This window comes from Marmota marmota, unplaced genomic scaffold (genome assembly GCF_001458135.2).
Source record: "Marmota marmota marmota unplaced genomic scaffold, marMar, whole genome shotgun sequence".
Lineage (NCBI taxonomy): Eukaryota > Metazoa > Chordata > Mammalia > Rodentia > Sciuridae > Marmota > Marmota marmota.
The window spans coordinates 3,687,554-3,710,225 of record NW_026000093.1 but is presented as its reverse complement, the minus strand read 5'-3'; the positions used below and the strand labels follow the sequence as shown (position 1 = coordinate 3,710,225).

Below are 22,672 nucleotides of genomic sequence, written 5' to 3'. Positions count from 1 at the left end.
GGAAGCAATCAACAAAATTAAATGGCAAGCTATGGATTGGGAAGGAATGTTTCTATAGCAGGTATATAAGAAGGGGCTAATATGAAGCATTTGTAAAGAAATCATACAGGTCAACATTACAAACAAACAACAACAACAAAAAAGGAAAAATTGGTAAAATAAGTCACTGTAGATCCCTACACTAAGTGAAATTAGTCAGACACAGAAAGACAAATAACCATGTATTCTGTCTACCTTAGAAGAATGGAATGGAACAGTGGTCACTAGAGACTGAGAAGCCAAAGCTGAGAGGGATGGAAGGAATGTAATCAAGGGGCAGCAAAACACAGTTGGAGAGCAGAAATTAGTTTTGGTTTTCTGTTGCACAGTAGGGCAATTATTGGTCATAATAGCCTAACGTATCTCAAAGAAAGGAAAAGTCTCAACACATAAAAACAATTACAGTTTGAAGACATGGAGAGGCTTTATACCCTAATTTTACTATTACACATTGTGACATGCATTGAATTACCATTATATACCTCATAATTATGTATGAATAGCAAGTGTCAATAAAGAAAAATAAAATTTTAAAAAATGGGAAAAAAACTTAAATAGGCATTTCTACGAAAAGCCATAAAAATAGATAGAAATATATGAAATAGTGCTCGACATCATTAATGATCAGAAACATGCAAATCAAAATCACTACAAAAGTTCACTTCATACCTATTAAGATGGCTATTATCAAATAGCCAAAAGAAAACAAATAGTGAGGTATGGAAGATAGGGCACTCTTTACATGGCTGGTGGCAATTGAGATTGATACAGTCATTAAGTAGAATAGTATGGGTATCCAAAAAAAAAAAAAGTAAAATTAGAACTACCTCATATCAATCTCACTTTGTGCATATAACTAAAAGTAATATAACCACTATCTGATAAAGATAGCTTCACTCCCATGTTTATCAACACCCAAGATGTGAAGAAACTCAAGTATCAACAATCTGTTGATACACAAATGGATAAAGAAACTGGCACATTTTTAAACTGGAATGTTATTTACCTCTGAAAAATGAGGTTCTGTGTGGTAAAGCATCAATGAGTTTAATGGATATTATGCTAAGTGAAAGACAGACTCAAAAAAATTCATGAGCAAACTTATATGTGGAATCTGAAATTAAAAAGTCCCAAAACAATGATTTAAATATGCAGAAATAGATAACAAGATAGTGTTTACCAAGGATAGGAAGTAGGTATAAATGGGGATATATAAATCAGAGGATACAAAGTAGCAAATATATAGAGTGGACAAGTCTAGGTCTCTAGTTAATAAAATCATAATGTATATCAGAATCATGATAAGTGCGTAGATTTTAGCTGACCTTGGTACAAAACCCTAAATAAATTGCTAAACCACATTATAGATGTAAATTTTTCAATACATACGTGCATCTCCTATGTCAGGTTATAGACTTTAAAAATATCCAATAAAATAGTTTCTAAAAATAAAGAAACTGAAATTCTTTATTCTTTAATTTATTCCTATTTTAACTCATAAAAATTGCAGAAATCATTGGGAATTTTATAGAATTCTTAGACCTATTATTGCAATAATCTTGTATTTCACGTAAAAACATAATTGATTTGTGGTAACTGTAAGCTTTTTCAGATACTCAGAGAGTTAGTCAGATACTAACATAAAAAATACAAACAAGCTGTGCCTGATGATGCACACTACAATCCCAGTTATAAGGGAGGGATGTTACTGTAGGAGAATTGAAAGTTCAAGGCCAAGCTGGGCAGGTTGCAAGACCCTGTCTCAAAATAAATTTATGCATGAACTGCTGGTGTAGCTCCAGGACAGAGCTCTTGCCTAGCGTGTGCAAAGCCCTGGGTTTGATCCCAGCTAATTCAACTCTCTGCCTTTCCTGGATGGACTGCTACAAAGCATCTCTTTGTTCCATCTCCAACTGAGGAAGTACAATATAAGATTGTGTGTTATTCTGCATAATTCTCTGTATATTTTTCTGCCTTCTATATTTTCTGTATACATACACACACACACTTTGTTTTCTTTGTCTCAATATTGTCTTTCATTTATATCTCTGGATTGCTCATTTTCAGAAAGTAACTATGAGCACCAGAACCACCATTTTCTGAGGAAGCACCATTAAAAGAACTACTACTTATTGCTCATACCTTGAGAACCTTGCACATAATCTCATAAACTGAGAATGTTTTCTCTGCTCGAGTCCAGTCCCAGGTAGTCACCTTTAAAATATAAGAAAAAAAAAGTCACTTTTTTTTAAAGAGAGCTTCTATTCCCTCTTTATTTAATTTGCACAAAATGGTCCATGATAAGTGAAACTTTCACAGATCTTTTAGCCTCTCTATTTAGGAAGTTGTTTTCAGAAGGTTTCCTTATATAATTTTGATTTATCACTACTCTCTTCCTTTTCCAAATAACTTTTTATGTTATATGCAACAATTTCCATTTACTCAAAGTTTTTCATCTTATCAATAATGTGTATATTCTCTACATTAAGTATTTATATTACACATATACAATTTTTTTCTTGGTTTGCCATCACCAAATTCAATTTTTAAAAGGCATGATTTATGTTAGAGGTTCTTTCATGATGGCTTAGGATACTATGAAAACATCAGCACTAAGAAGAAATTGATATGCTTATTTATGTTTGACATAGATTTGTCTGTCTAATCATAAGATTATTCAGTTAGGATGGTAGCAAAAATATAAATGTTTGTGTGTGTGTTTCTGAACTTTGAATTTCATGGAGAAACATTCGAAATATTTGCATGTCACATTTGAGAATTCCCAGATACTCTGTATTATTTGATCTGAAAGTAATTGGGCTGGCATTTAGTATTTATATTCAATAAATATCTATTGAATGTCTCTTTTTCTATAAAGTACATGTTTCCAAAGCAATAGGTATTCCATACAATAGATATTCACACATATTTAGTATAAATCCCAGAGTATAGAATATAGATTATCAAAAATGCCATATATTTGATTTAGGAATATCTATAAAAACAAACTTTGACAGTCATAACTGATAGCTCACCAGAATTTATTTTGATTTTTTTTTGGTGTATTTTGATTTTTATCAAGGACAAAACATTCTAACTTAAACTTTTAACACTACAGAAGTTTCACTAAGTTGAGATAGACTAAGCACTGACTTGGACCATTCTGAGGTTTGTCCACTTTTACTTGTTAATAATAAATTGAAAACTTATTGTCAGTAAAACCCTGACTCAGCTTTGATAGATAATGTGTTCCTCCTACATGACTGTAACAATGTTTACCTTTGCATTTATAAAGTGCTTATTTGCTTATGCTAAGTATATTAAATGGGCTCTTTTTTAAAAGTCTCTTCGGGAATACAAGATTAATAATATGAGTGTTGGTTAATATATAAAGAACCTTTAAAATCACTTCACTTTCATTCATTTTTAATACATTAATTTTTTAAATGTGTGTTTGATAAACAAAATACAGTCAAATAGATTGGAAATATATTTTAAAATGTTATTGATGCCTTATGGGATTTTTTAATCAGCATTAGGATTTTATTCATTATTTATCACATTTAATATGTAAACAGAGACATCTTTCAAATTTTTCAGGGTTTAGAAAACTAATATTTAATGCAATAATGTATATACTTAGCAGGCTATTTCAGGAACTTTTGGGTTGGTTTGTATTCTTTCCTGTATCTTATTTTCAAAATACACCAGTAGTATTTTACTTGGTATCATTCAGATGACGTCACTCTGTTGTGGCAAGATTGGGGAACCCATAATTTTGGATGAAGGCACTTACCGGAGGTGCTGGAAACTTGTACAGACATGAGCCCCTCAGGGCTAGAAAAGTTGGGGAGTACACACGGTCTTGGAGTGGGTCCTGCTCCCGTGCTTCACACCAGCCCATGTAGACAATCTACAAGGAAATTAAATACAAGTGACTGTCCAAAGAGCTCTTTGTATTCACCTTAAATAAGAGAATGTGAACCTTTAATGAGTTTATAATATCATCCCTTATCAAGTGCTTATTTATTCAAGACAACCTGCCATGAATTATATTTTCCACTTTTCTACCAGTTCCTACGATTAAAAAAAAATATATTTCTAAGAGTCCATTGGCTCATTCATTGATTTTACAATTAGTGTCATTTTATTGTATGCAAATGAGTTCTCAATTCAAAATAAGTGAGTCAAGGAGGAAAGTCAGAGATATACTGTGTCATGATACTGCAAGAAGGAGGCTTCACATGAGCCCTGTGGGAGGGAGTCATTCAAATCATGGAGTTTAGATGAATACAGAATGTGTTAGCATTGTTCATATCTCAGATGGCAGTGACATCAATCTTCACCTCTAACTCTTAAACATAGGTAGGTCAGTTTCCAAAAGAAAGTGGTGTGATATTGATCATTTTTATCTTTCCATTATTGAATTGTCATTGGCTCAAACAAATACCTACACATTTATTAAATAAATATTACATTACTGACAATGTGTTCATAAGACATTTTATTTCTCTTTCTTAGCACAACTCTATATGGGAAGTTATACTTCCCAGCACATATAATTCACTTTGTTTCGATGGTTGGTAGAGTTCATTTTTCTCACTAGAATTTCATTTTATGTTAAAATACCTGTTATAATCAATAGGATATTAATTGAGAAATGTACAGTTGAGCTTAGTATATTGTGCTTCTCTCATTAGAACAAAAAATACATACAAAAGATAGAAAACAGCAGGTCAGAACGGAGCCCAATACACAGTGTGGAAACATGCCCATCCAACACCAGCCTAGAGGATAACACCAAGCTATCAGTTATTCTATCCTGCCTACTTTTGGGATGGTATGTTATGCAGTATTACTAATGATAACTGACTTACAACAAAGCTGAAATAAATTTTTTGTTTATTCATAGATTGCATCTTCTTTCCAATACATTGTATTTACTCTCTAAAATAACTGGATTTTCTAGTTACATAAGTCTGCATTATAATAAAGCTCTGAAATATAAAATCCCTTACTTTACAAAGTAAGGAATTATGATATAAACCAAATAGCTTACAAAAGAAATAAAACCTGTTACAATTACAATAGGAATTTAGTCCAAGCCCCTCGCTTTTAAATTTTATTATGTTTTCTAATAATTCTAATGCATGCTCTAAAATTTATTTTGTAATGCAGCTATTCATATGGTTCATAATAATATAATAAAAACCAGGTACAATAATTATTTATTGTGTATTACTTACACAGCATTTTGCATTACTTGCATAAGGCATACTTATGGGATAACATCAGAATTTTAGAAGAGTAAACTTACTAGCTGACCATCCAATAAAGAAAAATAATGACTAAACTAATTAATTAAATTAATTTAATATGATATGATTAATTTCCATTTCTGGTACCTGTGCATTAAGTGATTCAGACAACTCACCAACTAAAATTGGTTTGGAAAAGTGGGGAAAATACTATGCTTAAAATGCTAGATATTTTGTAATGAATTAAAATAAGAAGAAAAATTCCCAGTAGTAGTATGATTGAAAAAGATTAATCATGAATCCACACATGAGGTCAACTTTAGCCATCTTGGCACTTTCAATGTGGAAATATCACATAAGAAATGAAGCTGCTTTAGTCAACCTCATGAGCTGAGAGGTAAATTGTTAAAAGTCTAGATTTCTCCAGCTTTGTAGGTCTAAGCAAACACACAGTGTTTTAATTTGAGATTTAAATGCTAGCATCCTTACAACAATACCAAGGTAGAAGTCATAAACCATTGAAAAGACTAGGGCCAGGTTCAAGGGACTCAGATAACCTGGAAAGTGTCAAATTTGCAGAGGTTTGTGATAACCCTAGCTCTATCCTCCCAGCTCCCAACTAAAGAATTTGAATTCTTCTCAGGATGTTGGTAGTATATTACGTTTCAATATATTTTCATAAAAACTTTCCTGGAATATGACCAAGACCCTAAGAATATAAAGAAATAAAACATCGCAAAGGTCAGGCATGAACAACAAAATTTATAACAGAACCCAAAAATTCCAGATATTAGATTTTCTGCCATAGACATTAAACTTGATTTTGCTTGCTATGTGCAAGAAGATAAGATAATATTTTTTAGTTGTCAATGGATTTTTAAATTTTATTTATTTTTTATATGTGGTGCAGAGTGAGAATCGAACCCAGGGCCTCACATGTGCCAGGCAAGTGCTCTACCACTGAGACACACTCCAGCCCTGGAATACAAACAACTCCACTCCTAAAACACATCATAAATAGAATGTCTCCAAAGCTGGATTACTGTAGGCAAAACACTTTTCCCTGCTAGTTTTTCTAGTCTTGGCTCCCAAGATGTTGGCACCTTGGCACAAACACCTTGTGGTATGGAAAAACTCAAATTTATCTTTAGGTCTTCCTCTCCCTCTCTGCCATCAGTATAGACTTAACTCCCTTAAACTCAGACCTGTTGGGACCTGACTCCCAAGAAATGGTTTTGTCAGTGTGTCAGGGAATCTGGACTTTGCAGTGATATCACTGAGATAGTGTCCCTCAGAAAAACAGCAGTTCATTTTCTAGATTGTGAAATTTCAGATTAATAATTTTTGCCATTTTCACTTCATTTCCTGAAACGGTGGGCTTGTGAAAAGTTGTTAAACAACATGCAAAATATAAAATATCAACCCTCATTCTAAACTTTCACTATTCAGAGCATTGAATGAAGACTTCATTGGGTTTTATAATGGCTTTCTGATTTTGATAGTCCATCCAAGAAGAGAATTTGAATGTTGTTGTATAATGTTAAAAATTGTCTGCCCATGTTCTGCCTTAAATACCATGACTATGCATGAAAAGTATCTTTAATAAAGCTGGATATGGTTTGGTTTGGAAAAAAAGAAGAATAAAAATGATAGCAAATTTAGACTTCTACACACAGCAAAATTATCTTTTAAAATAAAATTCAGACATTTATACTATGTGGAGTTAAAGTAATGAAAATCAACAGTGAAATAATAATTATAGTAGTTTCTTTAATTATTAAAGAGGGAGATTTTTAAAAAAATGCAGGAGAGAAGAAGGAGTTGAATGATTGATAATTTTTGCATTGATTTATTATTGATTATAACAATATTGCTTATGACAAAAACAAAATATTCAAGACGTTTTGGTAAAGCTAATCTTATTTCCTTGACCTGTGTTGGAAGATGATTTGATCATTTAACAACATATTTGGGTAGTCAAGGATTAATTTTAAAATCTCTAAAGAAAGTATTTCAATAAAAAGGTAATTGCCAAATTAATTTCTTTTTGAAAAAGTATAGAAGAGTAAGTCAATAGTATTGAAAGTTTTTGGAGTAAGTACCCCTTAACATTCTTAAACTATGGGGAGTTATAAGGATTTTTTCAAAACAAAGTGGGTATATTTTTTACTCTTTGCCATATTAAAAAATAAAACTAGTAGTTAAAGCATATGCTTTTCCATAAAAAAAAACAATAAAACCATATATCTAATGCAGATGACATAGTTTATGAGGAAAAATTCTCAGAATAATTAGCAAGATAAGTGCATTGTTTACATTAATGTTTGCTTCAATAGAAAACAATTTCTTAGGTATGTGTGCAAGTCAATTTTCTGGTGATAACAAATATCAGTAAGGTTCTAGGAAAAAAATACACTTCTGAGATAAAATACACATGTCATCTACGTTATATGAAAATAATTTTGCCATTGCAGGTAAAATATTGAAGAACTTCCAACAGTCCCTAAAATACATGCTGGGAACCACTGTAAAGTGAAAACTTCAGCCAATATTGTCATCTCTAGTGTAACTACTTATTAAACATTAGACAAAGGGAAGCACATCTGTGAAAAGTGTAAGACATCCAAATGAACACAGGGAAAAATACCACAAATATTAGACAATAGTAGTCAATCTAAAAGAAAGCCAGAGGGGGTAAAAAGAAGCAAAAGTGTTGGAAAAGTGAAAAATGCATACTAAGGTAGCAGAATGCAATCAATGCAAGATATTAATTATACTACAGGTAAATGGAGAGTAAATTTGCTCTGATAAATATATTCACTCTGCACTAAATAAATAAATAAATAAATAATGTAAAGCAAAAACACCATGACAAAACTTTTTCCTGTCTGTATAAGGAATACCTACATTATAAGAGTATAGAAAGTTGTTAGAAAGAAGAATGGGCAAACGTACACCAAAAGAATACAAGCTCCATATAAACTGGTCTGTTATATTAGGATATAGAATTAAGGCAAGAATCATTTCCAGGAATAAAAGGGAATATTTCATAATGCTGAAGTATCAAATCTATGAAAAAATAGCAATATTTAGGTTTCATGTGTCTGAAAACACCCTTTTAAAACATATAAATCAAAATGCAACAGAACAACAAAAGAAATAGACAAGTGCATAATCATAGAAGGGGTTTAGCACAGTCCACTGAGTAACTACTAAAAGTCAAAAATACACTGAAGAATGAAAGTATTTAACAATCTAATTAAGACTGCCTAGTTTCTTATGCCTAAGATACCAGGTTTTCAACAAAAAAAAATTGAGTACAATTTTTTTTTTGAGTACACTGGAAACTATGAATAAAGAAAAAAATATGTATATATATAATCATATTATTATATTTGGATAATAAAGCATGTATCAGGTAAATTTTAGCATTGAAATAATTTGTGTTCTAAGTAAAATTAGCAAGCAAAAAGAATAACCTCCCCTACCCAAATAGTTGAAAATTTCAGCAACATATGATATATGTGTTATGCAAACCCTTATAATGTCACAGGAGAAATCACAAATGATGTTAGAAAATAGTTTTAAACCGAAAAGATCATGAAATGTGACACATCAAACTTCAGGGATTCAACAACAAAAAAAATATTCTTAGAATTTTATAGCCTATATGCATGCATTCAATATGTCTAAAAAATCCATAACTTAGGGATGCAAATCAAGAAGTTAGAGTTTAGGAAAAGAGAATGATGGTTAGAAAGAGAACCCAAAACAAAGTTAAAAAAAAAAAGAAAGAAAGTAGGTACAGACCTTAATGAGTAAATAGAAAGTATTCAACAAAAGCAAAAATAATTATTTAAAGAGAATAATATTAGTGGGAGGTCAAGCCCAGCAGTCCAGATACACTCACACCAGCCTCTGTAGGGCCAGGGTGCACAGCAGGCCTGGCCCATCCCTTTCCTGGGCAGAGCAGAAACTCACCAGAGCTAACCTCTGGTGCAGGGCTGCCTCCTCTGACCAGCAGACTACCACTGGGAGGTCAATCCTGGTGGCCCAGATTTACCCATTCCAACTTACTCAGGTCCCAGATCCAGGATGCAGTAGCATCCACTGAGGGACACCAGCAAGGTCTGGAAGCCCAACATCAAGATGAAGTACAGACAATCTGTAAGGGTACTGCAAGAATATAGGGAAGAAACTGTGTTGAGAGCCACAGCCAAGTTGGGATGGTACCTGGCATTTTGCCAGAAGGAGTGGTTGGGAGGTGACGCCAACGAGCCATTGGGATGATGGTGATTAAGTTAAGCTGTGTATAATTATTAGATAATGACTGATTGCTGTAACTGGATGATGCTAAATTGAAACAAGCTGTGTATTCAGTTGTGTATATAAACCTCTGCGTCTGGCAATAAGGTGGCTCCTGCTACCTAGGGTGCCCGCTACTTTTGAGTTCTCATGGAGTTCCTGTTGAGTTCCCGTTGGTTCTCTCGGAGTTTTGGTGGAGTTCGAGAGAGTTCCCGTGGGGTTTGGGCAATAAAGTAGTTCCTGTTTGAACCTACAAGTGGCTCGTGACTTCCCGGTTATTTTGTGCCCAGCCAGACTGCGGCAAAACTGTAATATCTCAGATCCACACTGCGAGAAAGGAAGACACATAGACAACATGAAAAAACAAGGGAGAAAAATGCCCCAAACAAAGACACTATAGTAACAGAACCTAGAACAGGAAAGTTGAGGAAATGTCAGAGAAGGAGTTCAGAAAGTTCACAATTAAAATTATCTGTGAATTAAAGAATGACCTAAATAAGCAAATACAAGCAAAACTTCATCACTCCAACAATGAGATAAGAGAGCAAATACAGGTAGCAAAAAACTACTTCAAGAGAGAGATAAAGACCCTGAAAAAAAAGTTAGAAATACTTGAAATGAAGGATACACTAAATCAAATAAAAAACTCAATAGAAAGCATAACCAACAGACTAGATCACTTGGAAGAAAGAACATAAGATAATGAAGACAAAGTTTACAATCTAGAAAATAAAGTTGACCACACAGAGAAGAAAGTTAGAAACCATGAATAGAACATTCAAGAATTATGGGACAAGTATTTTATTTTTTTTGAAGATATTCTGAATGGAGTGGTTGTCCTCATTTCCATTTCAGAGGATTTGTCGCTGATATACAGGAATGCCTTTGATTTATGCGTGTTGATTTTATATCCTGCNAAGAGGAAATGAAAAACAATGATGAAAATCAGCAGAGGGAAGGATTACACTAAAGGAAAATTTAACCAGAAGAGAAACCAAGTCACGTTAAACACCAATAATAAACAAAAATGGCTGGGAATACAAATCATGTCCCAATAATAACTCTGAATGTTAATGGCCTAAACTCACCAATCAAAAGACATAGACTAGCAGGTTGGATTAAAAAAATGACCCAAAAATATGCTGCCTCCAAGAGACTCATCTCATAGGAAAAGATATTCACAGACTGAAGGTGAAGGGTTGGGAAAAATCATACCACTCACATGATCTGTGGAACCAAGCAGGGGTTTCCATCCTCATATCAAATAAAGTAGACTTCAAACTAAAGTCAATCAAAAAGAATAAAGAAGGACACTACGTACTGCTCAAGGGAATCATACACCAACAAGACTTAACAATTATAAATATATATGCCCCAAACAATGGAGCATCTATGTTCATCAAACAAACTCTTCTCAAGTTCAAGAGTCAAATAGACCAAAACACAATAATTTTGGGTAACTTTAACATACCTCTTTCATCACTAGATAGCTGAACAAAGAAAATATAGAACTCAATAACACAAGCAATAACTTAAACTTAACTGGCATATATAGAATATTCCAACCTTCACCGAGACAATATACTTTCTTCTCAGCAGCACATGGATCCTTCTCTAAAATAGACCATATACTATGCTCAAAGCAACTCTTAGCAAATATAAAAAAGTATAGACTCTACCCTGAAATTTATCAGATCATAATGGAATGAAATTAGAAATCAATGATAAAAGAAGAAATAAAATCCACTCTAACACCTGGACACTAAATAATATGCTTTTGAATGAACAATTGGTTAGAGAAGACATCAAGGAGGAGATTAAAAAGTTTAAGAGGTAAATGAGAACACAGATAATGCATACAAAATTCTCTGGAATAGTATGAAAGCAGTTCTAAGAGAAAAGTTCATTGCATGGAGTTCATTCCTTAAAAGAAGAAAAAGTCAACAAATAAATGACTTAACACTACATCTCAAAGACATAGAAAAAAAGAACAAATCAACACCAAAAGCAGAAGACAGTAAATAATTAAAATCAGAGCTGAAATCAATGAAATTGAAACAAAAAAACAATTGAAAAAAATTGACAAAACAAAAAGTTGGTTCTTTGAAAAAGGAAATAAAATTGACAGACCCTTAGCCATGCTGATGAAGAGAAAGAGAGAGAAAACTTAAATCACTAACATACATGATGAAAAAGGAAATATCATAACAGACACTACATAAACACAGAAGATAATTAGAAATTATTTTGAAAACCTGTACTTCAATAAAATAGAAAATATTGAAGGCATCAACAAATTTCTAGAGTCATATAATTTGCCCAAATTGAATCAGGATGATATACACAATTTAAACAGATCAATTTCAAGTGATGAAATGGCAGATGCCATCAAAAGTCTACCAACCAAGAAAAGCCCAGGACCAGATGGAAACACAGCCGAGTTCTACAAGACCTTTAAAGAAGAACTAATACCAATACTTTCCAATTTATTTCACGAAATAGAGAAAAAGGCAGCACTTCCAGACTCAATCTATGAGGCCAATAACTCCCTGATCCCCAAACCAGCCAAAGACACATCAAAGAAAGAAAACATCAGACCAATATCTCTAATTAACATAGATGCAGAAATTCTCAATAAAATTCTGGCAAATCACATACAAAAACATATTAAAAAGATTGTGCACAATAATCAAGTAGGTTTCATTGCCAGGGATGCAATGTTGGTTCAACATAAGGAAATCAATAAATGTAATTCACAAAATCAATAGACATAAAGATAAGAATCATGTGATCATCTCAATAGACGCAGAAAAAAATATTTGACAAAATACAGCATCCCTTTATTTTCAAAATAATAGAAAAACTAGGGATAACAGGAACATGTTTCAACATCATAAAGGCTATCTATGCTAAGCCCCATGCCAGCATCATTCTAAATAGAGAAAAATTGAAAGTATTCCCTCTAAAAACTGGAACAAGACAGGGATGCCCTCTTTCACCACTTCTGTTTAACATAGTTCTTGAAACACTGGCCAGAGCAATTAGACAGACAAAAGAAATTAAAGGGATACACACAGGAAAAGAAGGACTCAAATTGACAATATTTGCTGATGATATGATTCTATAACTGGAAGACCCTAAAAGTTCCACCAGAAAACTTCTAGAACTAGTAAATGAATTCAGCAATGTATCAGGATATAAAATCAACACCCATATCTCAAAGGCATTTCTGTGTATTAGTGACAAATCCTCAGAAAGGGAAATGAGGAAAACTACCCTATTCTCAATAGCCTCAAAACAAAACAAAACAACTTGGGGATCATCTTAATGAAAAAGGGGAAAGATCTATATAATAAAAATTACAGAACCCTAAAGAGAGAAATCAAAGAAGACCTTAGAAGATGTGAAGATATATCTTGCTCTTGTACAGGCAGAATTAATACTATCAAAATGACCATACTACCAAAATCACTATACAGATTTAATGCTATTCTGATCAAAACCCCAATGTCGTTACTCATAGAAATAGAAAAAGCAATCATGAAATTCATCTGGAAAAATAAGAGACCCAGAATAGCTAAAGTGAAGCATGTGACATCAGTATACCAGACCTTAAACTATACTACAGAGCAATAGTAACACAAACAGCATGGTATTGGAACCCAAACAGACTGGTAGACCAATGGAATAGAATAGAGGACACAGAGACTAACTCACAAAACTACAATTATCTTATAATAGACAAAAGTGCCAAGAACATGCATTGGAAAAAAGATAGCCTCTTCAACAAATAGTGCTGGAAAAACTGGAAATCCATATGCAAGAAAATGAAATTAAACTCCCTTCTCTCACCATGCACAAAACTTAACTCAAAATGGATCAAGGACTTAGGAATACAACAAGAGACCCGGAGTCTAATAGAAGAAAAAACAAGCCCTAATCTTCATCACATGGGTTTAGGCCCCAACTTCCTTAATAAGACTCCTGTGGCACAAGAATTAAAATCAAGAGTCAAAAAATGTGATGGACTCAGACTAAAAAGTTTCTTCTCAGCAAAAGAAACAATCTGTGAGGTGAACAGAGAGCCTACATCTTGGGAGCAAATCTTTACCCCTCACGCATCAGATAGAGCAGAAATCACTAGAGTATATAAAGAACTCAAAAAAACTAGACACCAAAAAAACAAATAACCCAATCAATAAATGGGCCAAGGACCTGAACAGACACTTCTCAGAAGAGGATGTGCAATCAATCAACAAACACATGAAAAAATGTTCATCATCACTAGCAATTAGAGAAATGCAAATCAAAACCACTCTAAGATTTCATCTCACTCTGGTCAGGATGGCAGCTATCATGAAGACAAACAACAAAAAGTGTTGGCGAGGATGGGGGGAAAAGGTACACTCATGCACTACTGGTGGGACTTCAAATTGGTGCAGCCAATAAGGAAAGCAGTATAGAAATTTCTTGGAAAATTTGGAATGGAACCACCATTTGACCCAGCGATCTCTCTCCTTGGTCTAAACCCAAAGGACTTAGAAACAGCATACTACAGGGACACAGCCACATCAGTGTTTATAGCAGCACAATTCACAATAGCTAAATTGTGGAACCAATCTAGATGCCCTTCAATAGATGAATGGATAAAAAATGTGGCATATATACACAATGGAATATTACTCAGCAATAAAAGAGAATAAAATCATTGCATTTGCAGGTAAATGGATGGAGTAAGAGAAGATAATTTTAAGTGAAGTTAGCCAATCCAAAAAAATCAATTGCCGAATGATTTCTTTGATATAAGGAAGCTGATTCATAGTGGGATAGGGAGGGGGAGCATGGGAGGAATAGACGAACTCTAGATAGGGCAGATGGTTTGGAGGGGAAGGGAGAGGCCATGGGGTAATTAATGATGGTTGACTGTGAGGATCATTATTATCCAAAGTACATGTATGAAGACACAGATTGGTGTGAATATACTATATATACAACCAGAGATATGAAAAATTGAGCTGCATATATGTAATAAGAGTTGTAATGCATCCTGCTGTTATATATAAGTAAGTAAGTAAGTAAATAAATAAATAGAATGATATTATAAATAGGCATGGTAAGACACACTGAATTGTTAATATCTACTATGTCAAATTTTAGAGTTATTATAATTATATTTAAATACTATCATAGCATTTTGCAAATTATTTTTACATTTTTAATAAAGCACATTAAGTTTTAGAATATCAGAATGTGTGTAGGAAGAATTTTCTTTAAAAATGAGTAGTCTTAGAGCAATTTTATCTGTAAAACATTAAAAAAAGAGAGTTTGATAACTCGGTGAATCCAACTTCAGTTTATACTAATTGTTTAAAAAAATGAAACAAAAACTTATGACATTCTCCAGAGAATAGAACAAATGACTGCTCAGTCCCCAACTCCATTTATGAGGTAACCTAACCTTAACTGCAAAGCTGACAAGGATCTTCATTGTTAGAAGGAAATTTTGCATTTTAATCACTCTTTAAATGAAAAAAGTTCTCAACTTATTAATCAAGTAAATGCAGTAATATAAGTATATTTAAAGGTATCAATACAATTCACAGAAACAAGATATTGAAGGATTATAAACATTATAAAAATTGAATACAATGTCTTGTAAGATTCAGTGTATTTTTCATAAGGCATTTTGTTATTTTGGAATATAAGAAAACTTCTTATTCTATGTAATGTTATTTGTATTTAAAAAAAAAAACAAGAATAATTTACTTGCTGAATTGTTGAATTTTCCTTTAAGGTCAATAACCATATAGGCACACCTATTATCATCACTAGTGATCAATCTCAGGTTTTAGCCCATGTGGTGCACAAAGAAAAGAAAGTCATTAGGTTTAGAAGAAACATGAAGTCATTATTTTTTGTTGATAATGAATCTAGATACAGAAAATACATCAAATATATAATTATAAGTAATATTTAATGTTTAATGTGTAATTTTTATTCAAGAGAAATTATGTTACTGAAAACACTAAACAAACAGTAAAATAATAAAAATTCAAAGTGAGATAATAAACAATAGTATGACCTATGACAAAGAAACACAAGCTAGTAGAAATATGGGCAATAGTATTAATGATGCTTGTCCTAAAAGGTGTTTTGACTATTGGACTTCTGGAAAACATTCAGCCAAAGTGCTCATCAACAAGATCCAACTGGAAAACATCATGCATATTCTTTGTATATCTTTCAACATGGCTACAATTAAAAAGACAAAAACTACCAAGTTTGTGGGAATTGTAGCAATGTAAAAGCTCTTCCACAGCAGATGGGAGGTGGAGACTTCATCTGTAATATAAACTGAACCCAATTGTGTACCCAAATGCAGGAGGGCACAAATACAAGAATGTTCTCAGCATCTTACTGAGTAGTCCCAACTATGCCAGAGTATTTAAAAATAGGAATAAATTGTGTACCCAACAATATATATTCTACAGATTTATATATTAATGGACTATGATATAAAAGTATACAAGTGAAATTACGTAACATGTATAAATCCCACAGAACATTACATTAATTGAAAGAAGCAGACCTATAATAACACATATTTATGAGTTAATTAAAGTGAGCTACAGTTATTTTAAATGCATTCTTGGTTGGGAAAAGAAAAAAAATGTATAGGAAAGCAAGGCCATTATTTCTTAAATTATTAGTATAATGATTACTTTAGAAGAGAGCTAGACAGCTGTGCCTGGGGAAAAATCAGTGGGGAGAGGACACCTCAACTAGCAATCTGCTTTGCCTGATCTGGTTGGTAGTGACCAGGGGTTTGATTTTCAAATAATTAAACTATACATCTGTATTTTATGAACTTTCTGTACATGTTCCATGGTCTGGATATTGTTTTTCTCCCAGAAATTAATGTGCTGGAAGCTTGGTCCCAAAGGTAGCCATATTGAGAGGTGGGGCCTAGTGGGAGATAATTAGGTCATGAAGACTCCACCCTCAGAAGGAATCAAGACTCATATTGGGAGAGTGCCTGAGATTTTATGAAAATGGATCTAAACCTCCAGATTGGATTATTAAAAAGCAAGTTTAACTTTCTCAGCGATTCTTGTCTTTCCTCTATTATGATTTGATATCATCTCCCACAAGAAGACAGAATAGGAGGCCTTAAACAGATACAGCCTCCTGATTTTGAACTTTCCTCCTTTCAGAACTATAAGCTAAATAGACCTCTTTCCTTTGTACATTTCCCAGCCTGGAACATTTGTTACAGCAACAAAAATTGAACTAAGGCAACATGTATAATATTTTATAAAATCTCATGTTTAAAATAGCATATGGCATGTATCATTAATAAATGTTTTATAATAGCATTTCCTTAAAATAGCACACAGTTCTGTGAGTTTCCAGGGAAGAGAAAATTCTGACAAATATAGTTAGATTGCCCTTACATTCTGGGGTCATTTCAATGGAATGAAATTAGTTATTATGAATTATATCATATTAATCATCATTTCTAAATTAAGTCAGTTATAGTTTTTATTCAATTTGATGAAATTTACAGCTTCTCTCATTATGACTCCTCAGTAATGACAAAAAAAAATTAAAAAGGCTTGCGTGATACATAATCTAGAATAGAAAAGATTTAAGACTCTTAAGAATGACATTTGAATTGTTGTCTTCCAGCCCCTATAATTTGCTTCAAGAAGAATTATTAAGGCTCTTGTGTAGTTATTATTTAAGAAACATTGTCATCAGATATAATTTTGTTATTTTGAGCTGAGTGTAGTTTTTGGGAATGAGTTAAAGATATAACTAATAAAAATGGGATTATCAGATCTGTAAGGGTCATTTTGTCACACCCTCTGAGCCAAAGATTCATCTTTTCATTTACCATTTATTTCTGTTTTCATTTTTATGCCAAACAAGAAAAAGGAGGTCTTCTCAATTGTGCAGAGATGCCAAAGGTACTTTTCATTTTTCATATTTTCTAAGACTCAGGTAATATATTTATATTGTTAAAAAGACATAAGACCCTTTAATAAATTCTCAGTGTGTTATAGCATATAATAGTTCTAAAGAAAAAGCATATCACGATATCTCAAAAAATGTATAAAATGGCAAATACAGGCATACTAGAAAAGGGATATTTTACAAACAACTTGAATTAAAAGGAAATAATTTCCTATGATTTTTAGATAAATACTTTGAAAGCTTGCCTACTTTAATGTGTTATTGTCTTAAAACATACCTGATAGGTGAAACCTGTAATAGGACAGCAACAATTATTTTCAATCTATTTCATTTTTTTATTTTAATTTACTTTTATAGTGCTAAGAATCTAAACCAGGTCCTCACACATGCTAGGCAAGCTCTCTAAGTTTTTAGCTACATTTGTAGCCACATTTTTTAAATTTTAAAATAGACTTTAGTTTTCAGAGACCTTTTGGAATCACAGTAAAACTGAATGAATAGTACAGTCCACACATACCTCTTGCTTCCACAAACATGCAGCCTGACCACATCCCTATCCCATCCAAGAGTGCCATCTGTCTGTTTTCTTTGGTGAGATATCTATTCAGATACTTAGTCTGTTTTCAATCAGGATATTACCCTTCTTATTACTTCATACCAGTTCTTTGTATTTTGGGGTAACAGTTCTTTATCAGATATATTTTTTTGAAAATGTTTTCTCCCAATCTGTAGCCTGTATTCTCATTCTCCTGACAATGTCTCTTGGAAAATGAAGTTTTCCCTCTCACAGAAGTCTAGTTTATGAATTATTTCCTTCATAGATCATGCTTTTGTGTTTAAAAATTATCATCATACCCAGATTCATTCATACCTACATTTTCTCCTTTGTTTCCCTCTGGGAGTTGTATAGTTTCACATTTTACATTTAGGTCAGTTATACACTTTGAGTTGCTTTTTGTAAAGGATACAAGGAGTGAGTATAAATTTGTTTTTTTTTTCCTGGGAGTGTTTCAGTTTTGTGGCACCATTTGTTAAATAGACTATTTTCTATTGTGTTGCCTTTTTCTTTTCATTTTTCAAGATTAGCTAACCATATTTGTGTGGGTCTATTTCTGATCTCTCCACTCTTTTCCATTGATATATTTATCTGTTGCATCACTGATAACACATTTTCTTGATTACTGTAGTTAATAGTAACCCCCGAAGCTGGGTCCTGTGAGCGCTCCAACTTTGTTCTTCAATATTTTGTTGGTTATTCTGAGTCTTTTCACCATTTCATATAAACTTAGAATAAGTTGTCAATACCTGCAACATAACTTGCTAGGATTTTGATTAAGATTGGAAATACTTTTTAATGATCATATGTGTATATTTAGTCTCAGTTTTTGGAGGAAAAAAGGAAGAAAGTGAGCATGTGAGATGATTTATAAAATAAAATCAATATTGCAGGTAACATCCTATTCAGAATCAATAACAAAATTGGAGCAACTGTAAAGCAAATGTTGATTCTAGCAACAAAATTTTTGTAATTCACTAAGACCTTTGGTTTTATGAAGACATGTTCAAAAATTTGTAATTTTTTTTTTCAACCAAGGTGAAGACAGACAGTATGCTTATTTGACCTTCTGAGAGTGTGGCTTCTGGTTCAGCAGCAGTAACCAGTAACTTCTAGAAATGCAAATTCATAGTCCCTGTCTCAAACCTACTGAATCTTGAAGGTCCTTTGTTGGGGAGGGGGGGAATAACTCACAATGCCATACACACTCTTCATATGATGTTGACACTGTCTCTAGCTTGGACTGATATTTATCCCCATGTAATTATGTTATATTCTCAGCAGTTGATAAATCTGGGTAAAAACGAAAACAGTGTTTGTTGCTTAAGACAGAAGAAACCATAATGAGACTCTTCTAGGACTTAAGAGAAAAAGAATTGTTGTGTTGTTCATATTTTCCAGATAGAACAATGGTGGACCAGCTTGCTGTTGATGAATTCTACCCCCAGGGAACAAGAAGAAAACAGGAAAGAAAATTTAAACGGAGGATAAAAATCTTTCAGAGAGCATGACAATGTTACCAAGGCAACAAAAACTTAAGCACCATGCTTCCGCTGCAAAGGAAAGCTCAGAGATGAGTCAACTTCACTGCCAAGTTCTCCTTCTGCAGTCCTTCATCTTATGATAGCAGCTTCAAAGGGTTAAGTAGCACATGCCCAATTTCAGCGTCCTCCAAGAAAAAAAAATCAGAAGAATAAAATGTCTCAATAAAAATGAGTCAAGTCATGCCTCATAAAGACTGGAGTCTAGTTCAAAAGCACTCCATCCTGATTGGGATAAGATCAATTGTATTTATGATTTAATTTTTCCAGGAATAAAAGTGAATTCTGTAGGAAGATAGCATCATCGAGACACACAAATTATTTCCATATATTTATATACCATGTCTATTCATGAATCAATATTTATGAGCCATATAAGTAGACAAAAATAGAATTCAGAAAACCAATAGAAGAGAGAAAAGTGACACATGCACATAAGGGATTCAGACTTCGGATGTATCAGGTACAGACTTAAAAACTATTATGATTTTAAAATTAATTTTTCATTGTTGGCACAAAATTTATGCATTCTTAATATGTAAACATGCGTATAATTTATACACGCTTAATATGTTCAAACATTAGGTGACTAAGTTAGACTCTTATATTTGATAACTAGAAATTACAAAATAATAAAAATGAATATTTATAAATGTAAATAGAAGAACAAATTCTGGGCACAATTTACGGATATTTCAGAAATTTCTGCATATATAGGTGAGGAGTGTGGAAAAGAAGTGAATTTAAGTCTTACTATTTACAAAATCCAAGAAACATAGAATTCCATGCCAATGTCAAAACCCAAGTCTTTGCTCCTTTTTCACAGAAGGTTAAACCTTAAAACTAAAAGCAGCTGCAAGTAACAGATGTTTTTTTCCGGGCCACAGTCACTTCAAACGCCTCCAGAAGGCAAGAGGATAATAATGTCAGAATCATTTGCCAAGGAGTCCTGATTTGGTGGCACCCTCTGTCCACTCTCTGCAGGGCTCCAGAATTCATCTCAATCCCTGTGTCAAGGAAGGGCAAGTCTGTGTCTCCAGTTACTGTCCTCCTTGTTTCACCTGGTTTCTTATTTTTCCAGGCAGCAACCTCAATCACACAAATTCAGTTGTCTACTTCTAATATTGTTTCCAGGAGACCACTGACAAACTGTGCCTATACTGATACTACTGCATGTACATGACAACCACTGTTCATTTTGCTAGTACCTTTGCTCTGCATCTCTGCAGGTACCTCTGGGCTGGGAGCCCTCTGAGGCACTCTGGAGTTGAGCTAAGGATTGACTAACCCCAATTTATTTTCTTTCTTTCTTTCTTTCTTTCTTTCTTTCTTTCTTTCTTTCTTTCTTTCTTTCTTTCTTTCTTTCTTTCTTTCTTTCTTCCTCATGCTCTATTCTTCTTTCCTTGTTCTCACTCCTAGTCATTGAATGCATTCAATTCAGATATTCTGCCAGGACATGTCTTATCACATCCTTTGATGATATTGGGCATCCCAGTTCACCCTTTGGACCATGGGTTAGACTACTCTCATTTTTCCAGAGTAGAAATCAAACCCCTTCCCTCATTCCCTTCCAAGAAATGTGCTCTATCCCCAACTCCATTATTATATTCTGTCAACCACTTTTTCATAGATATGTTGCCATACCATTTTATTTCTGTTCTTTCCTAAGACTTTTGCTTGAATTAATATTTCTTTAAGATACATCCTAATAAAATGAATTTCAAAGAGAGGTTCAAATGGAAAAGAAGTTAGAAAATAAGCTAAATATACTCTGGGTGCTCTGGTACACTCAGAAGTAATCTTCACTTTGGGTAGAAGGGCACATGGTTGATTGGGAGTTTACAAATGAACCTATTGTCATTTTTATATCAGCTGTGGAAAACCATCTCTTTTCCCTCCTGCCAGCTGCTTCCCTGAATACCACTGCTGAGCCAGCAATGACTGCAGCAGCACAAAGCCCCTCAAATGGGAGACCATGGCAATTACTCTGATTTGTCACCATAAAGGGTTGGCTATAAAGGCTTCTTTCAAGGCACTGAAATTAAGCAGTTTGGGGTGATGCCAGGGCTTTTGGAGAGTAGCAATCAGGAAAGAAAAAAAAAAAGATTACACCAGTGTCAGCACAAGAAAGCAGGTAGACTTGGCAGCAGGAGCCCTATGTGCTAATAAAAAATAGGATGGCCACTTTCAGGCAAAATGTGATCATGTTATCTGAAATATATTATTTATTTCAGGTTGACTTTGAGATTAAAATATTCCTAGCCAGCTTGATTCAGAATTGAAAACTTAAGATTGTTTGCTTGGATTTTTGCTGAGAGAAGTAATAAATATAATAATATCCATGGCTTTTGCTTGTAAACATAACATTTTCAGATGATTATAAACTGAACAGCAACAACAACCAATGAAGTTGTTCATGTAAGCCTCTGTCATAATCACTGAGGATAAAGAGTGAACTAAATAGGAAATGTAACTAAGACTCCATGTTAAGAGACTGAGAATAAAACAAACAATAAGAAGTCCTAAAGGAAAAAGAAAAAAAAAGTAAGTAAATCAAGGAAGAAAAGATGGAAAGTACTAGGAAGTGAGTGGGTAAAATTTTAAGACAAGGTTTAGAAAAACTGAATTACCCAGATGGATATCTGCAAGAAGAATGTCATCAGAGAGGAGCCAATAAAGGCAAAGACAGAATTCAGGAACTCTTTGGGGCATGGTGAGGCCACATGGTTTGAGAAAAAATGATTTTAATAGGAGAATAGTTGATAACAAGATAAAATAAAATGTGACTTGGATGTGCATAAACTCGTAGGCCACTGTGAGAGCTTTGGCTTTTAATGTGAGTCATATGGCAAGAAATTGAAGGGTATGAAAAGAACAGCGAGGGAATTTTGTTGGTGTTTGGACAAAAGGCCCATTGAAAATGTTCCTGTAGCAATTAAGTTGAGAGAGATAAAGGCTTGAAGTAGATGGGGAGTGAAGGAGTGTTTAGAAAGTGG

At 33.4% G+C, this 22,672-nt stretch overlaps 1 protein-coding gene across 3 annotated transcripts in view; it reads right to left on the bottom strand.

Annotated features, from left to right (window-relative positions):
- The window catches only part of Sntg1 (syntrophin gamma 1), an 819,084-nt gene that overhangs the window by 100,700 nt on the left and 695,712 nt on the right, over nucleotides 1-22,672 (bottom strand). For all 3 annotated transcript variants that reach the window (XM_048782887.1, XM_048782889.1, XM_048782888.1), the window contains 2 exons: nucleotides 3,836-3,952; nucleotides 2,182-2,253 (listed from right to left, as the gene is read on the bottom strand). In XM_048782887.1, coding sequence (XP_048638844.1) covers nucleotides 2,182-2,253; nucleotides 3,836-3,952 — 189 coding nt within the window. The remainder of the gene's footprint in view (nucleotides 1-2,181; nucleotides 2,254-3,835; nucleotides 3,953-22,672) is intronic.